An 18,507-nucleotide genomic window follows, 5' to 3' on the forward strand; every position below is an offset into this window, starting at 1 on the left:
GATTCAAAAGTAGCAGAAATCTTTACTATATAAAAATTACGTATTAATCTTCTCAATTATTAACTCTAGGAAATAATATTGTCCAAAAATTAGTTGTTATTTGGAATCTTCACGACATCTGGCTTAAAATAAATAAATATTACCGTCTGTGGTTTAATTTTGATAGCTGGGGAAATTGTTTTATTATTGCATCAAGAATTTTTTCTTATCATATTCTATTTCAAATAAATCAAATCGAAGATAAAAAAAGCTATTTTATACTCATATGAGATTTTCCATTTCAAATATTCGTTCAATACTTCATATTCTTTTTAGTATCACCGATAATGGCACAGGTAATATGCCATATAAAATATCAAGTTCTCTTGCTATCAGACAAAACAAAACTTTTTTGACTTTCGTATTATTTACAGAACGCAGTAGAACCAATGCAAGTGGATGCACCACCTGAAGATAATGATAACATTGATGAGGAGACATACAATGTTGAGAATCCAACACTTGATTTAGAAGTATATGCGAACAGCTATACGGGATTAGCTAAGCTGTATAGATTATCTTTTATTATGGACCATTGCCCTTCTATGAGGCTAGAAGCTTTAAAAATGGCTATACAATATGTCATGACCACTTATAATGTCAACTTGTACCAACTTTTTCATCAAAAACTACAAGAAGTCATTACTACAGTAAATGTTCCGGATGTTGCTTCTTCATCTACTTCTCAAGATATACCTGTCATTGATCATTCATGGATGGAAACTCGGGCTAAAAAAGCAGCTCTTAAATTAGAAAAACTAGATAATGACTTGAAGAATTATAAAGCAAATTCAATCAAAGAAAGTATAAGAAGAGGTCATGATGATCTTGGAGATCACTATTTAGATTGTGGTGATTTATCTAATGCTTTAAAATGTTACTCAAGAGCTAGAGACTATTGCACTAGCGGAAAACATGTGGTTAACATGTGCTTAAATGTGATAAAAGTTTCAGTTTATTTACAAAATTGGTCTCATGTACTCAGCTATGTATCCAAAGCAGAAGGTACTCCAGATTTCACTGAATCAACCTCGCAAAATAAAGAACTCCATCAACTTACAGTAACCAAGCTTAAATGTGCAGCTGGATTAGCAGAATTGGCCACTGGAAAATATAAATCAGCTGCTAAACATTTCCTTTTAGCAAATTTAGATCATTGTGATTTTACAGAAGTTTTATCTGCAAATAATGTTGCAATGTATGGTGGACTCTGTGCACTAGCAACCTTTGATCGACATGAATTGCAAAAAAATGTCATATTTAGCAGCTCTTTTAAATTATTTTTGGAGTTAGAACCACAACTGAGAGATATAATATTCAAATTTTATGAATCAAAATATGCTTCATGCTTACAGTCATTGGAACAGATAAAAGATAATTTATTACTTGATTTATACTTAGCACCTCATGTTAATAATCTCTATACTCGAATTCGTAATAGGGCTTTAATACAATATTTCAGTCCTTATCTTTCTGCTGATATGCATAAGATGGCAATAGCATTCAACAGGTCAGTCAGTGCTTTAGAAGATGAATTAATGCAACTTATTCTTGATGGACAGATTCAAGCAAGAATAGATTCGCATAATAAGATTTTATACGCTAAATATATTGATCAAAGAAGTACTACATTTGAAAAGAGTTTGGCAATGGGAAAGAAGTATCAAAGAAGGACAAGGATGCTGATATTGAGAGCTTCAGTCTTAAAGTACAAAATACATGTGAAGGTACTATAAAATATTTTACTTTTTTCTGTCAATTTAAAGAGAGTATTTTTTTTTAATATCCAATGAAAACATCTTCAAAATTATTTTTTTCCTTTCACCAGTTTTAAGTAGGGTAGGTGGAGGCAAAGCTGTGCATTTTTAAGTTTTTATTGATTGTAACCACCCAGAATCAGATTATCTCAAAATTTCATGCTCAGATTTAAGTTGAGGTCTTAAATGTAATTGCAAGAAACATTAGTTCAGTCCAATCGTTTTTCAAGGAGAAATTTAATATTTCAAAAAGGAGCCTTGCACAGCTTTAACCTATTTTATGGGGCAAAGCCTTGCAATTCTGGGATTTAATGAATATTCTCAAAAAGCATTTCAATAATAGTTACTGATAAACATCAATGAAAAAATCCTTAATATTAACTAGGCATCGGGTATAATTAAGGTGACCAGACATTCTGTTTGGAACGGGACTGTCCCTTTTTTGATTACTTGTCTCGGTGTCCCGATACTGAACTCCAGAACACAAAATTGTACCGTTTTCGGAAACCGCGTGAAAATAATTTCTTTTGTTTGTAATATAGCTAACTCTATCAAAATAATCAACAACTTTAAACGTGCTTTTTTGTTTTATTAACTACCTATTGGATTTTTCCCACTAAATCTCTGAACACAAATTTCAATTTTGGCAATATTATTTTAACAAACGTAATTCATAGGGACCTCAGGTCCGAAATACCCTGCAAGAACTTGACTCATTTGAAGTGTTTGGAAATTGTATGAGGAGGGTCAGATGAAGGGAAAACAGGCTCTTGTTAAATGAATCGATTAGGAGCTCTAATCAAGTTCAAATTATCGATAATCTAAATTTGACATTGATTGACATGTTAAGTTTGGTATTTTCAAATTTGTGCATGTTACAGTTCAACGTCAATTAAGTATAATTATGCCATATTTATGATTTTTTTTATCTTCACTTCGTGAAGTAGTTTAATACAATTTGATGGGATGAAGTATGTTATTTATTTCATAACTCAGTGATTTCAAACAACTCATTTTCATTATGAAACAAACCCTATTAAATTTAAAAAGCAAAGTAACCTCATTTTTGCTTCGTGAGAATTCTCCAACTTTTTCCTGGTGGATTATCCTCACCTACTCTATTATTGAAGAAATAGAAATTAAGTACTAATCCTTTTCAAATTTTGTCTATTTGAATTCATTTCTGAAAATCAATATTTATCATAATAATACAATATTATTTTTTCTTTTTCTCCAGAGTCCTCAAAGAGATACTAGTGGACATGGTGGAGAAACAACAATAGCTCCTGGTACTAGCTCTATTCTCATACCTAAAAATTGAGATTCTATTTTTGAATTCATCTGTCCTAATAGAAAATGTAAAACAAGTTACTGTTTCTAATAATGTGTGTATTATATATCTTTCGATATCAATATGCCATAAATACTAGTGAATTTTGAAATAAGTATTATATTGGTAATGCAATCAAAAATGTGAATGAAGAAAAATAAATAAATGCTTCCTTTCTTTTTATTTTCAATTCATCACTAAACCAATTTCATAGAAATTAAAGGCATATTTCAATAAGGATCATTTATTCTTGGAATATTTGTGAACCATTTTTTTAAAAGAAATTGCACATGAACTTGTAAAAACGTATATCACTGAAAACTAATACTGAGTAGACGAGAAATTTTTTTAATTTCATTTATAGAAGCAAGGTATGTGATGAACAATACAAAAATTTCAATATCTTTTATTTTTAACATTTATAATCTTTACATCACAGTACTTATATGTATATCTGGAAATATGTTATTATTATACAGATATTGGTTTGAAAAAAGGATATAAAGTCATAATAATAGTGACTTAGAAAAAAATAATTCAGCAATATATAATAAATTTCAAATATCATTAACATATGTTTGATAATAAAAAATGATTGGGGGGAATAAAGCCAATAAAAGGACAATAAAAAATTATCGCATAATCATTTAAAAGCAATGAAGTATGTCATGAAAATAAAAATGCCAACTGAAGAACACACGTTTAACCTCAGACATTTTCAGGAAAAATTATAATGCAAATTATTCAATTGTTAAAATTTGTAGGGTATATTTCTTCACTGATTCATTCTTCATTACTTTCAAAAAGAGTTGCAGTCTGAAATAGATCCTTTATATGATATATTATAAGAAGTTAAGTGTTGCAAATCATCAAGATGATCTGATAACATTTTTTATCACAGAGAAAAGGTTACTGTAATTTGATAATTTATTACTCAGAAAATTAATAAGTAGAAAAGTAGTTACATTATATGCTACCAATTGGGAAAAATCGTCTAGTATTGATTATTGATTAACTCATACGTCTTCATGAACTAACTGGGGATCCCCAGAAAAAAGCAGTTAATATTGTCTCGATTTTTTTTTAACTTACCAACCTGGCTCAAAGTAAAATTATATTGTTCAATGTTTCCTGGCTGACAACTTTTCATAATGCATAGTTGTATTGTATATAGTATTCAAAAATTGATAAAATTTGAGGTTAAATATATAACATCCATCAAGTTAGTAGACTCTATTAACTTAGAGAAACTAAAACTATACATAAAAATAGTAATAAAATAACAATCCAGTATCCACAAGTGTTATCTTTTCTATCTATAACACCAATGTGTTGAGTTTCATTTCTAACTCTGGTATTTGTTCTTTCCATTCTAGTATCCAAGTCATCGAGAATATCTTTGAAGTAAACCTTATATTTTTATCTAATACTGGAGAAATAGAATAGAAATATGTATACCAATAACATAACTTACCGTTATGCAGATCCACTTCATTTGATATAGTTTGTGCAATATTTTTTTGTCTGGATATAATCTGATATAAATTATCTAAACCTTCGTCCTGCTCTGAAATTATAAAAAATTTAACGATTTTTTTGGCAGATTATTGATTAATGTATTGGTTCAAAACTATGAAAATATTGAAATGATCGGTAAACATGTAGAATAGGTATATAACCTTGAGACCCTCAAATCTGCTACGTCAAGATGGCAGCTAAATTAATCAGGTATTTGAATTAAAGGAAGTAGTAAAGTAAGAAATATTTCTTCAATTCCCGCTATCTCTGTCTTGAAAGTTATAATAATAGTTTACCCTTATCCTTGTCTCATTTATTCCGATTCTGAATATGACTTAATGCTACAAGAAAATTCATCCTAGAAGCCAAGATGTTTATGGAAATTCACTGACAGAGCTTTAAATGGAATGTTTAAGAAAATACATTGATATATCAGCATGATAATTGATTTGTGTTTATAATTTTCCAAACTAAATGTAATTATGGATCTCTTTTGTAAATTAGACAGAGCGCTTGTTAGCAGAAGTGGAAGTTTTTTTACTTAGTTCTTCTTTCATAAACTAAGAGTGTAAAATAATCAAATAATTTTCTGAAATAAATGTTTCTATTCAAGGAAAAACTAGAAACTAGAAGCTCTGAATTGAATGGTAGTAATATACCATCACCCAGCCCTCAGCATCGACTGCTCAACATAAACCTTCCCTAATAATAAAGAATACATAAATGCATTTTGTAATCTGGCAATGTAAATGCCAATTTAACATAGAAAATTGAACCCAAGGGTTTAAAGGTCATATATCTATTTTTAATGATCACCCTATAAATGTTATATTTCCTTTTGAAATTTCATGATACTTTTATTCAGAAATAGTGCCACCCACCACCTATCATTTGACGTTGGGTACTTCTTATATCTGACACATTGTCTCTTCTGAAATCATCATCACTGAAATTTGAAGATGAAGCACCAAATAACGTTCGTCTTTCTTCATTATTCTTGACAGTCAACTGATCATCAAATAATTTCTGCATATGCAGTCCTTTTGAACGTAAAGTTTCAACTTGCCGATTCCTCCTCTCTAATTCAGCTGAAGTTCTAGATACAATAAGGATTTAAAACTGATAATGAACACAAAATTACAAAATAGGGTATTATCCATAATATTCAGTGGATTTGTAAAACATAAGGATACAGGTTAACACCAAAACCAATTTTTTGAAGTAATTGTTCAACCTCATTATTATATTGCTTCAACCGTAATCTGATAGTTGCTGATAACTGTGAGAATTTATCACTGGTTCTAGATTGTCTTTGGCGTAGAGTGAGTTGTTCCATAATGTCCCGATATAATTTTTCACAAGTTTCATGTTCCAGTAACCTATAATTTCACACTATACATTATTGAAATTTTCAAACACCTTTAAAACATGCCAAGGATCATCCCCTATGTGTAGAAGAGCCATTTTAAAAGTTTCAACAACGAACAATCTTTCCCTATCTTTAGCTACAACATTATTTATTCAAAAAAAAAATTGTAACAACAATAGATTGCAGGCAAAACATGGATACTTTGGAGGATTCGATACCAAGATTACCAAGTATTTTCGGAATCGATACTTTAAATACGATTCTTTTTGGTAGCGATACTTCCAGAAGTACATATATCTTCTTTTCTGTAGCTATCGATATTTGATCAAAAATATACAAAAAATATATGGAGTAGTCTATTTCTGTGGAAATATACTCCGAAAAATATTTTTGGAAATCTGAGATTTTTCACTAGTTGTGTAATATCTATGTCCGTGATCTCCTAACCTAACCACAGTTTAATTAAGAATTGAGTAAATCTGTGTTCTAATCGAAAGCCGGGTGCACGTGTTTGGAACACATTTTCTTATAAGAACTAACACCTCAGTGAAGCAATAACTGCAGAGAGGCTTAGAAATATTAAATTTTTTTTTATCAGATACGTTCAGAAAAATTCACTAAAATGGTAAGTTGTAGTTTCGAATCGTTGTAGTTTTATTTGATAAGTATAAACGTAAATAATATCATCTTGCTTCTTCACCAATGTGAATTGTTGGAATTGCATGAAACTATTGCAGTGAAAAGTCATAATGGTATTAACATCACATACATATATATGATTATTGTAAAAATTTAGCTGATCTTTTGAATAACATATATTATCCTTGAATATTTTACCTTGTTACTGAATAATGAAAGCAAAATTTTTATTATTGAACTATACTTTTTCAGGCAGAAGAAATCAACCCGAAGGCATATCCTCTAGCTGATGGTCAGCTTACAATGAAAATTCTGAATTTGGTACAGATGGCACAGAACTACAACCAATTAAGAAAAGGTGCAAACGAGGTTACTAAAACATTGAAACGTGGAATTTCGGAATTGGTCATTTTAGCAGGTGATGCTACACCCCTTGAAATTTTACTCCATATCCCCCTTTTGTGCGAGGACAAGAATGTGGCATATGTATTTGTTAGGTCTAAACAAGCATTAGGTCGTGCATGTGGAGTCTCTAGACCAGTGATAGCTTGTTCAGTGACTGCTCTTGAGGGTTCTCAACTAACACCCCACATCAAGACAATTTTCAATGAAATTGAAAGACTACTTATATAAAAATGTGTATATTTGTTATAATTTGATAATATTTTTATTAATAAATATTTGTATATAGATGGATGTTTTCAATTTCTTTGGTTTTATATTATTAATTCTCAGATTCTAAATTAAAAAAAATTACTTTGGTCAAGGAAAAATTATTTGATTTCAATTTAAGAGTCGATAAACAGATGAAATGAACATACTATTTCTTCATTTTGTCGGAGAATGTTATATAATTTCAACCAATATCATATATGGAAGAAAAAATTTGTATCAAAATTCTTTGTCATAATTCGTGATCTATGAGCTCCCCCCTGTATACCCCACTGCCCATTGCAGAGGTTGATTTGTATCAAATAATGTGCAACAGGTGGATATCTACTGAAGCGATTTTTTCAACCTTCAAAAGATGAATGAACCAAATGTACTTGAGCTTCAAGATCAATCTTAAGAAAATTATATAACATTAGAATGTATTTTTCTAATCATAAAATTTTTATAAAGATAGAAGTCTTAGATTACTTAATGTATACATGAGATTTCTCCTATAATTTTTTGGCACATTAGAACAAATTCAACCAAATGGTAAACAAGGATTATTATAGTGCTGAACAAGATTTATTAACTGGCGCCTAACAATATCAATAATATACACAACAATAAAGAGATTTAAATGTTTATGGTTACCTAGAGGAAAATATATAATAATATATATAATATTTCGAAATTCATTATCAAGATTTTAGAGGCGTATTTGAGATAAGATTTTTTTTCAATAAACATGAGTACCTATTCATCGTTTCGTTTTCGACCTAGTCCTACATAATGTTTGAGTTTCAATATTTTTCATAGTTTGTACAGATTTTAACTCAAAATTTGAAATATCATGGTGTTTTTCATCTAGTATGCCAAATGAATATAAAAATTTATATAGGGAGATATATTTTTCAGGGATACTTCAATCCTTTTGTTAGTTCATATTTTCTTTTGTATAGCGTGTATAGCCCAAAATGATTTGTTTTGTCTATAAACTTCTTTTATCTCTTGTTCGTTATCTAAAGAAAATGAAATCATTTTTTGTAATTCTCTACGTTATTAATTACCTACATAGATACATTTCCCAACGAAATAATAAAAAAGTGGGCTTTTGGCTACAATTTTTAATTCAATTCCCAATGGGCAATCCTTTTCTTTGAAAGATATTGAGATTATTAATGAAAAAATGGAAAATAATTAAAAAAATTAAATTATTTGGAGAGAACTAGACAAAAGAATTTGAAAAAAAAATCTGGTTGTCAAGATGGAATCGAGAAGTAGAATTGTCGATCGATTCGATTATTCGTAATCGAATCATAGAATAGAATCCCCCTGGCTGTCCTAGTAACCAAATAACCAAATAAGTATTGTTTGTTGTATTCATTGTGAGAATTGATTTCTTCTTTTTGGCAGATGCGTTCTAATAACAAAAAGTTAACAAATTCATAAACAAAACAAACATTTACTTCGTTATTCAGAATCCACTGGCGGAGCATCTAAACAAATATATTGGGCGGAAATGATCTATATTTATTACAATTGATTTGTCAAAAAAACTATGAAGGAAAAAATGAAAAACTGTAGTAGATCTGCAACGAAACATATTCACAGACATAATGATGAGAAAAATACGTTCCTAAAATCTTGATGTATATAAAACAAATTTTTATTTAATAATGACCCTTCTCTGAAGGTACCTACTACACGCTCATGAGCAATTTGTTAAGGAACAGATAAACGGTCTGCATTTTTTAATGAAGGCAATGCCATCGAGGGATTCCTCAAGGTAATGGAACCATCGAAATTTTTCCATGTCTTTATCTCATTGAAAAGCGCTTCCCCAGGGCTCTCTGTTCCAATACATTGACAATGTCCCAGCACAGAATAATCTTCACTAACTGCACCAATCGATACACCATATTCAATTAGGCTTTTCGCGTTTGCCAAGGCATTTTGACTTGGACTGTTAAGTATGAAAGTACCGATAAAACAGATACCTAATGATATCATATTGTACCCTCTAGTATGGGCCCCGATTACGTTCCAGCCTCGACCTTCGAATATCGAGCCATCCCCACCTATAAGGAAATTGTAGCCAATGTCGGACCATTTGCGAGAATCCATGTGGAAACTCTGGATGAGCCTTACAAGGAGTACATTTTCTGCTATCGTGAAAGCTTCTTCGGTTGCTGAGTGACCTGAAAAAACAAATGCTGTAAATTGAATACTACGATGGTCTATTCAATTCAATTTTACTTTGAACATAAATGGTTATTCAAAAAACACCCATACATTTTTGAGCTCTCGTTCTCTGAAACGATATCTCTATCATTTTGTCACAAGGTCGGTATAATTTTGGATTTTGAGCCGGGTATGGTCTCAAACGATTCGGTTCGGCTTTACAGAGAGAGATTACATAGAACGTGTTCTTGGTCGTGGCCAAACCGTCTTATAAAGTATGGCATAAAGCAAAAAACTGCGGTATAAACTGATTGCGACTGGTTTTCCATTCTCCATGATTCAATTAGTAGCCTCTTATTTGCACTATTGCAAGCTAAGAGCAAAAGTTGACGGAGTACTGACATCAGAGAGGGCTCTTTCAGCCATAGTGCAGCCACCGTTATTGTTTGCATTATATGTATCCGATATGTCAAAAACAGTGAAAACATCCAATGCACTTTTCGCTGACGATACCGTCATTCTTGCCAGTTCGTGTTGTCCCAAAATTGCAACGAAGTACCTGCAAAAAGTCATCTCGAGACTTCAACCATGATTTTGTTTGATGATGAGAAGAGTGCGGCTATCTCTTCAGCCAAAAGAGAAAAGATCTCCACCGACACATCATAATGTTTGGTAGGAGGATCGATTGGAAAAACGAGGTCAAGTATTTGGGACTGATACTTGACAAGAAGCTCACTAGGAAACAACACAACTCATCAGCTGTGAGGAAGGGAAAGACAACAGCGGCATCGCTGCAAACGCCGCAAAATGTCTCTTTCAAACAAGCTTCTTCTCTACAAGTCCACCATTAGTCCGGTTATGACTTACGCATGCCCTATTTGGGGAAAGACCGCAAAGTCCCATCTGCCTAAACTTCAAGTCGTGCAGATCCTGAGACGAGCCGTAAATACACCATGGTTTGTCAGCAACGTACTGATATATGCAGACCTGCAAATACCATTCCTAGACGATCATTTAATAGACCTGTAGTGACTCTGCATGCCCAAGAGATGACGTTGGGTTCATAAAGAATCCCCGTATTTGTGCAGAGTTACCTCTCCACGATGGTGTGTGGGGATGTGTCTTGGACAGAGATCGCTGGATAGCCCAACCCATGATTCCTCCGTAATACCTAGAGGGAGGGCGCACCTTCGTTATTTGATTCGAAAGGGCCTCGCCAAAGTAGACCTTATAGGGAAGGCTTTCTACCACGATGAAAAGGCCTCGAGGAAACACAAGAGACATATAGGCAGTGTGTGTAAATCCAAATATAGTCTTTCACAGAGACTGTGTAATAGCACTTACACAAACATTTTTTGTTGGCTTATTGCCACCTGATGCTATAGCAGAACTCATTACTTCACCAGAGGTGAATTACACTGAGATGAAGCAGTAAAAGGCCAATGGCCTAACTGCAAAAGCGATAAAAGTTAAAAGTGGATGTAAGATCAATGTAAGTATATCTACGAGTAATATAATTTATATTTTATAGTATCAAATATAGCAAAAAACAACTCACAGATTATAACGTGCTTAGCAGATTCCTTCAAGAAATTTTTTTCTAGTGGTGGCTGGGCCAGCCAATTTTTTCTTTCGGTTATGAAGAAAGGAGCTGTGGAAAATAATCATTCATAAACGCTTTCAAACACAGTTTCACTTCAGAAGCATTTAAAGTAGAATAACTCTAGTGAGATTATTTGATTCACAAAATTTTGCATGTGGGTAAAAATACATTAATTCAACTTCTAACTAACCTGGTATATTCGATATTGTCTTTTTCCCTTTGTTTTCCTCTTCTGATGGTTTTTGTTGAGTGTTATTTACATAAATTGGACCTTGAATGTAATTTACGTCCCCAATATGTACCTTCCTCGACTTATAAATCTGAATTTTACTATTTTCAGGTATCTTATTTTTTTCTATTATCGTTGATAGTTGAAGAAGTTGAGAGTTATTATGCTGAAACGGAAATAAGGGAATATTTAGTTTCAGAGGATAGAATTGGTCGATATTTATTCACGTTTATACATTCGTAATGTTGTCTTTATTCAAATTGGGTTTTTAATTACGAGGCTATGACCCAAAGTTATATTTTTTTCAAATTGGAACACTAGTTTTCTGTGCCATTTTTTGAGAGCTTAATTTTTCCTGATTTTAAATATTTATAACATCGTAAAGTTTGTATTGACATAAATAATAGAAATAATTCAAAAAATGGCACAGAAAACTAGTGCTCCCATTTGAAAAAAACATAACTTTGGGTCATAGCCTCGTAATCAAAAACCCTTTTGAAAATACGAGCACGCCACTGGATTCTACGTAAAAAAGTGCCTGTATAATGTTTCAATTTCAAAGCTCTATCATCAGTATTACCGGAGATATAAATGTTATTCCATATCGCCATTTTTCCAATTTTTGCTTATAACTCGAAAACAAAAGAAGGTGGCCAAAAATGAATACTACTTTTGTTAGTTTCTCAGAAAAAAGACCGAGAATGGGGTATCAGATTTGGTCTCCTCTGGTTTAAAAGTTGTAGTGCTAAAACATCGAAATTTGCCCACCCTGTACAATATTTTCTCTATTTCAGTATCGTAATGAGTTCATTACAGTTCTGAAAACAGTGCTGTAATGAGTTCATTACAGTTCTGAAAACAGTGCTGTAATGAACTCATTACAGCATCGTTTTCAGTTATGTTTTTCGTTTCGTGGTTGTCTATGCTGACTTCCAATCCTATCAAATTTCCATAAACATCAATAATTGTCAATATAATATAATATAATTTTGATATAGTGAAATGATTTGCAACATTATTCGCAATTTCTTTTGATTCTGGTGGTGTTAAATCGATTTTGCCAGACATAATTCACGCATTTAATGCGTAATTGTAATTTTTTTCAAAATTCGAAACGTACGATTCAAATTCAAATTCCGTTATCTGTCAATGTTCGTAACAGTCACACCAACTGCCAAGATACAATACATAAGTCATTAGGATATAGAATCTGAAATTTTCATTGAATTTCGACAATATTTATTATTTATTATTTATTATTATTTTTATTATTATTATTTATTTACACATGTAGAAATATAAATTTAGTAAAACATACATCATGTGTAAATATTTGCCATCAAAGAATTACATGGCTTGTCAAGTTTGTAAAACATACACCTATAGTATAATACAATTATAGTATATATAAAATTATAATAAATAGTTGAAACACTTAAAAATTAAAGTCGTAGAATTCGTTCAACTCGTATATAGTCTCTTCCAAAAGCAACTTTTTCACTTTCCTGGTGAAGGCAGGTAAGTTTAACTCTTTTACATAACTTGGGAGCTTGTTATATAATTTGAGACATGTGTAATTAGGACCTTGCTGTGTCTTCCCTATTCTTGCTTGCGGTATAGAAAAATGTTGTTTCTCTCGTGTATTATAGCTATGGAAGTGAGAGTTTTTAGGAAACTTATCTTGATGTTGGTGAACATATTTGACGCATGTGAGTATGAAAACTGAAGTAGCGGTGAGTATCCCTTCCTTCTTAAAAATTTCTCTGCAAGAGTCTGTTGTTTTCATATTGAAAATAGCTCTTATAGCACTCTTCTGTTTGAGAAGCACTTTTTTGGACTCCACAGACTGTCCCCACAGAATAATACCATATGTCATCAGACTGTGGAAACTTGAGTAATATGTGAGTTTAGCGATGTTGGTATCTGCTATTTGTCTCATTCTTCTGATCAGGAATATTGAAGTCGATAATTTTCTGCAGAGGTTGTCTACATGTTTATTCCAACTCAAAGAAGGCTGAAACTCCAAACCCAAATACACCATAGACGAATCACTTTGCTCTTTGCTAGTGAACACTATCTTCTGTGTTTTAGTGCCATTCATCAGTAGTCCATTCGCTGAAAACCATCTCTCCGCTTCTTTTTCACTAGTTTTTGTCATTTCATGGAGTTTACTTCTTGATTCTGATTTATTAAGAATAATCGTATCATCGGCATAGCTGCAATTCTTCCTAGATGTTATATTATGGAAAAGGTCATTGGTATACAATAAGTAAAGTATTGGGCCCAGTATAGATCCTTGGGGAACACCACATTCATTCTTTTTCAGATTAGATCTAGAGTTATTCCACTTTACTGATTGATATCTATCCGTTAGATAAGAGTAGAATAGCCGATTTGTCATTCCTCGTACTCCATAAAAGTCAAGTTTTTCCAAGAGTATTCCATGACAGACACTATCAAAAGCCTTGCTTAAGTCCACAGACACCATTTCCACCTCTTCAGAACAATTGTATGCCTCCAACACAGTTTCGAGAACGTCTATCATTGCAGTTATTGTTGATTTATGCTGCCTGAAGCCGTGTTGGCCTGCATGGAGTAGTGATTTTCTCTCCAAAAATTTGACAAGACGTTCCCTGAGTGCTGCCTCGAAAACCTTTGATACAACCGGGAGTACTGATATGGGTCTATAGTTTGTCTGGTCGCCAGTATCTCCTTTTTTGTGAGCAGGTGTTACAGTTGCCAATTTAAGTTTAGCGGGAAAAATGCTTTGGCTAAAACAGTCATTAATAATTTTGCTCAATGGGCCTTTAATATACGGGATAATGGATTTCAACATCTTGACGGACATTCCGTAATAGTCTTTAGAATCGGTATTTTTCATTTTTTTTACTAAGCTGAGCAACTCATCTTCATCAACTGCAGACAAGTACATAGAGTCCGCACTGCACAAATTACTGTTTTTCAGAAAGCCAAGAGAAGTTTGCAATGATGGTTTCACCTCCTCTTTCATTTTTTCACCTATGGAAGTAAAATATGTATTAATTCCATCTGCTGTTATCCGTTCGTCATGTGTTTTCGGATGTTCCTTTCTTGTATGCTCATTTATCATCCTCCACACTGCTTGAAGTTTGTTGACTGCCTTGTTTATTCTTTTTGAGTTTCTAGTTCGAACAGATTCCGTTATAGTTCTCTTTAAAGAACTTCTCAATATCCTGTACGCTTCTCTACTATTTTCATCTTTTTTCACTTCGACAATAGTTTTAGCAGCTTCCAATTTGTCTTTTAAATCATTGATTTCCTTGGAAGAATAATAACTTTTACGTTTTTTTATCTTCACTTTTTTTTCAGGGAAGGAGGAATGAAAGATCTCCATGAGTTTTTCGTGAAAATTATTATACTGTTTTTCTGCGTCTTGGTCATTCATAATGGTCCAGTTTTGCTTCTTTATGTTCTGTATAAAACGGTGAGTATTTTTCTCATTTATTTGTCTTACAGTTTTGTACGTGTCCTTTGCAGGTTTTTGGTGAATCGATGGGATCTTCAGGATTTGAGCAAAATGATCCGAAATGTGTGGCTCACATGTGATAGTTCTACAATTTTTAATGTTTATATTGGAAAATACGTTATCGATGCAACTTGAGGAGTTCCTTGTTTCACGTGATGGGTCCGAAAACATATAGTCCATATTATAAGACTTGAACAATTCGATAAGTTTATTTCTTTCATTTGATTGTCCTCTAATGTTCACATTATAATCCCCAGCGAATATGAAGTGGTCCGTGGAATAGTTCTGTTGGCATATGTCAAGAGCCTGGCTAATAATTGATAAAAAAATATCAAAGTCTCCAGATGGTGGCCTATATAAAACCACAACTATTAAGTTTTCTTTTGCTATTCTTATAGCCGTCATTTCAGTTATCCTTTCAATTGAAAGATTTTTAATGTCATGCATTATATTGAAAGTAAAGTCATTTTTTAAAATTATGGCCGCGCCACCATGCCTTGTTGACTGCCGACAATAGGCAGTAGCCACTATATAATCCTCAATGAAAACTCTATCAAGAACATCGCCGGATAACCAATGTTCGGTAATACATGCTAGATTTATATTTTGTTCTTTCAAGAAATGTGTGAGAAGATCAATTTTATTATTAAGTGATTGTACATTTATGTTAGTTAGATTAAAATAAAAACATTTCTCACCAGGTACGTGGTTACATGGATCTTCCTCCACGAAAAAATTTATAACGCCGAACTGTTATTCCCTCTGGCCAGTTCTCACTTTTATATAATTCGTCGATCAATTTCATGTCTCCTCCGACTTTGAATGAGATGCTATTTGATTCATTCTTAGGTGTAAGGGCTTCAATACTAAATGAGTGACCTGGAAATATCTGAGAGAGATGATTGTTTACATTCTCTGTAGTCGTATTAGGTTGCACCTTGCCAATATGTATCCACACTTTCTGCTTAGCACTAGAGAATGCCATTTTCTTCCCATTGTCGACTCTAGTCCCTTTTACTATTTTACTAACATTTGTTTCGATCTTCTTAGGCGGTTTGAGAACTTCATTGTTTTTGTTTTGACCATCAGCTGATATTTCCGTTTTATTTATATTCTGTCGCTTCGTCTGGGAATTCGCAGCAGGTGTTCGAATATTTAGATAATTTTTTATTCCGCTAGATGACACATTCCTGGGTTCAGAAACATACTTTGTTTTATTTAATGCATTCGGTATTGTTGATGATTGAATTGGGAACTCACATACGTTTTTGTTGTTCTCCTTTTCTAACATGTTGATTTTAAAAAGTAGTAGTTCATTTTTATCTTCCATTTCTGATATAAGTTTCTTTAAAAGTATATTCTCATTCATTAATCTATCATTTTCGTGAGTTAGATCCTCTATTATATCTTTATTCGATTTCACCAAATCAGTAACATTTACAACTGTATCCACCGAGTTATTTAGGTCTTCGTCCTGGTCATTAACGAGGTTATGAATGTCTTCCGATGTTTCACAGCATTTAATATAATTACTGTCCAATCTCACAATATCACTATAATACTTAATGCATCCAGGATGCATAAGAGTTCCACAATTTATACACTGAAGTCCGCTGCTTGGGATGTTATTACACTTTTTACATTTCTTTATAGGGAGCTCATTAATGCACAACTTATCGGTCGCCATGTTGCTTTTCTTTCACATAACTTGACCGAAATAATAGAGAAAATATCGTCTAACACTCGTTGCAGAAGGCAATTCCAACACTCATGCGTTCCAAAACTCGCTCCTTCGTCGCTCGTTTTCGAATTTCGCTTTCGTGTTGGAATTTGGAATAGGAGCCCATTCTGCAACTTGTTTTAGAATATACTGTTCCGTTATACTTTTTGTGAGATCATAGACTAATAAAAATATGTTTATTACTCTGAGGTTGATTTTAATTCGTTGTTCTATGTCAACAATTCAACAAACCTCTGAATAGAATATATGTTTTGAATTCCAATTTGACTCATAACGTATTCGACTGGCTGCACCAGTGCAAATTAATTCGAGCTAATTATGTCATTTAGCTTTACAAAAATTCGAATTAATTTGCATTGGTGCAGCCAGTCGAATACGCTATCAATTTAAAAGGTCACCTAGATTTAGATTCGTAGAAATTAGATTCGTAGAAATTGATACAGCTATCGAATCTGGCATTTCCATTGAATGAAGTGATATTCAAAGGAAACTCCTTTATTTTTAATACCTATTTTATTAAAAAACCTTCGATTTATCATTTTATCGATTGAATACTTACGGTCTTATCTACTAAGAAATTTCCTACTGTTGTTTCATTCGTGAGGAACGTAAATCCACTAGGCATTGCTGAATTATTCGTGTTGCTCGATGAGGAAGTAACATCAGAAGAAGCTGATATATCACTGTAGCACGAACTTGTTTCACAACTATCAATAGAACAACTTTCTAACCATGCACTACATTTTCCTATCGCATCTTCGTTGGACGAAGCATTTCCTTCCATTGTTTATATTTTCCAGCCGGCGTTCATAATAATCGCGCACAATGGAATCAAGTGATTTGTTTGTTAACCAGAATAGCACGACTTGAGAAGTATATGACTCACAGGACGATAAACGTTATTCGCTATCTTTTATCCTTTCCTTTCCCAAAGAGATAGCCGTTGATATTTCGCACACTGTAGGTTAACCTATGGTTGGCAGCGGCATTTCTGATATTGTTGTACAAGGTCAGTTGATGGGGAATTACCCCAAAAATTGGCAGCGAATGTTTTAGATGTCTCTCTTTAAGTGCGAAATATCACTTTATGAAAATGTTTCAGAGCGCCTAGTAAACATAAAAATTCGAGAAAAGCATCTATATGTACTTGATATCAGAAGCTTTTGAGCGCTCTTTATTCATGCGCCAATTGCGCACTGGAAATCGAAGAACATCATAGCTATTTTATACACTGTGTCCGTAAAGTATGGAACAAATTCATTTTTAGCTAAACAGACCATTTTAAGAAATAATCCTGAAACACGTCAATTTTTTATTTTAATTTACCGTATTTTAAAATAATAATTTAATATACAGGGTAAATTACTTTCGAGTAATGAAGTCACCGTCATTTTTTTAAATGGAACACCCCCATTTTGTCTCAATTTTCCGATTACTCTATCTGAGCTGATTCCAAAAATGTATCACATGTTGATTCCAATTGATACGGGGGGGACAAAAAACCAATTGTTTTGTGTGTGCTCATAAAGTAACGCGTAACATTTTTTATTAATTAAATTAACAATATTATCAAAAATACTTATTGTCTAGCGGTAATTGGTTTGAATGTATTATGAATTGTTACATTTTTAGATTAATAATATGAGCTGTTTCCAAACATGTTTGGTACTTGTAGTCTAGCAGATAGAATATGAAAGAAATTATCTCTTATTTTTATACATTTTTATTGAACTAAAAATGTAACAAACTACAGGGGGTTACATTCAAACCAATTGCCGCTAGACAATAAGTGTTTTTGATAATATTGTTAATTTAATTAATATGTTATCTACTACGCGTTACTTTTTGAGCACACACAAAACAATTGTATTTTTGCCCCCCGTTCCAATTGGAATCAACATGTGATACATTTTTGGAATCAGCTCAGATAGAGTAATCGGAA

The 18,507-nt window shown here is 32.5% G+C and overlaps 5 protein-coding genes across 5 annotated transcripts; 2 read left to right on the forward strand and 3 right to left on the reverse strand.

The window, feature by feature from the left end:
- The first annotated feature begins 138 nt into the window (after positions 1-138).
- On the forward strand, positions 139-3,309 carry LOC123674049 (COP9 signalosome complex subunit 1). The gene is made up of 3 exons (XM_045608872.1): positions 139-335; positions 414-1,766; positions 3,034-3,309. The coding sequence occupies exons 1-3, from the start codon at positions 327-329 to the stop codon at positions 3,115-3,117; spliced, it is 1,446 nt and encodes a 481-aa protein (XP_045464828.1). The 5' UTR covers positions 139-326; the 3' UTR covers positions 3,118-3,309.
- Positions 3,310-3,516: 207 nt separating this feature from the next.
- Positions 3,517-6,230, reverse strand: LOC123674053 (syntaxin-8). The gene is made up of 5 exons (XM_045608879.1): positions 6,077-6,230; positions 5,838-6,023; positions 5,526-5,740; positions 4,601-4,693; positions 3,517-4,523 (listed from the first exon to the last, which is right to left on the reverse strand). Exons 1-5 carry the CDS (start codon positions 6,106-6,108, stop codon positions 4,363-4,365), a joined length of 687 nt encoding a protein of 228 aa, XP_045464835.1. The 5' UTR covers positions 6,109-6,230; the 3' UTR covers positions 3,517-4,362.
- A 749-nt stretch (positions 6,231-6,979) lies between these two features.
- Positions 6,980-7,285, forward strand: LOC123672163 (NHP2-like protein 1 homolog). The gene has a single exon (XM_045606160.1). It carries the CDS (start codon positions 6,980-6,982, stop codon positions 7,283-7,285), a length of 306 nt encoding a protein of 101 aa, XP_045462116.1.
- A 441-nt stretch (positions 7,286-7,726) lies between these two features.
- LOC123674051 (peptidoglycan-recognition protein LE-like) lies at positions 7,727-17,543 on the reverse strand. The gene is made up of 4 exons (XM_045608877.1): positions 17,125-17,543; positions 11,281-11,485; positions 11,046-11,138; positions 7,727-9,504 (listed from the first exon to the last, which is right to left on the reverse strand). Exons 1-4 carry the CDS (start codon positions 17,347-17,349, stop codon positions 9,029-9,031), a joined length of 999 nt encoding a protein of 332 aa, XP_045464833.1. The 5' UTR covers positions 17,350-17,543; the 3' UTR covers positions 7,727-9,028.
- LOC123674052 lies at positions 15,457-16,513 on the reverse strand. The gene is made up of 2 exons (XM_045608878.1): positions 15,762-16,513; positions 15,457-15,713 (listed from the first exon to the last, which is right to left on the reverse strand). The coding sequence occupies exons 1-2, from the start codon at positions 16,509-16,511 to the stop codon at positions 15,534-15,536; spliced, it is 930 nt and encodes a 309-aa protein (XP_045464834.1). The 5' UTR covers positions 16,512-16,513; the 3' UTR covers positions 15,457-15,533.
- Positions 17,544-18,507: the final 964 nt, after the last annotated feature.

The sequence above is a fragment of the Harmonia axyridis genome, chromosome 2 (genome assembly GCF_914767665.1).
Source record: "Harmonia axyridis chromosome 2, icHarAxyr1.1, whole genome shotgun sequence".
Classification (NCBI taxonomy): domain Eukaryota; kingdom Metazoa; phylum Arthropoda; class Insecta; order Coleoptera; family Coccinellidae; genus Harmonia; species Harmonia axyridis.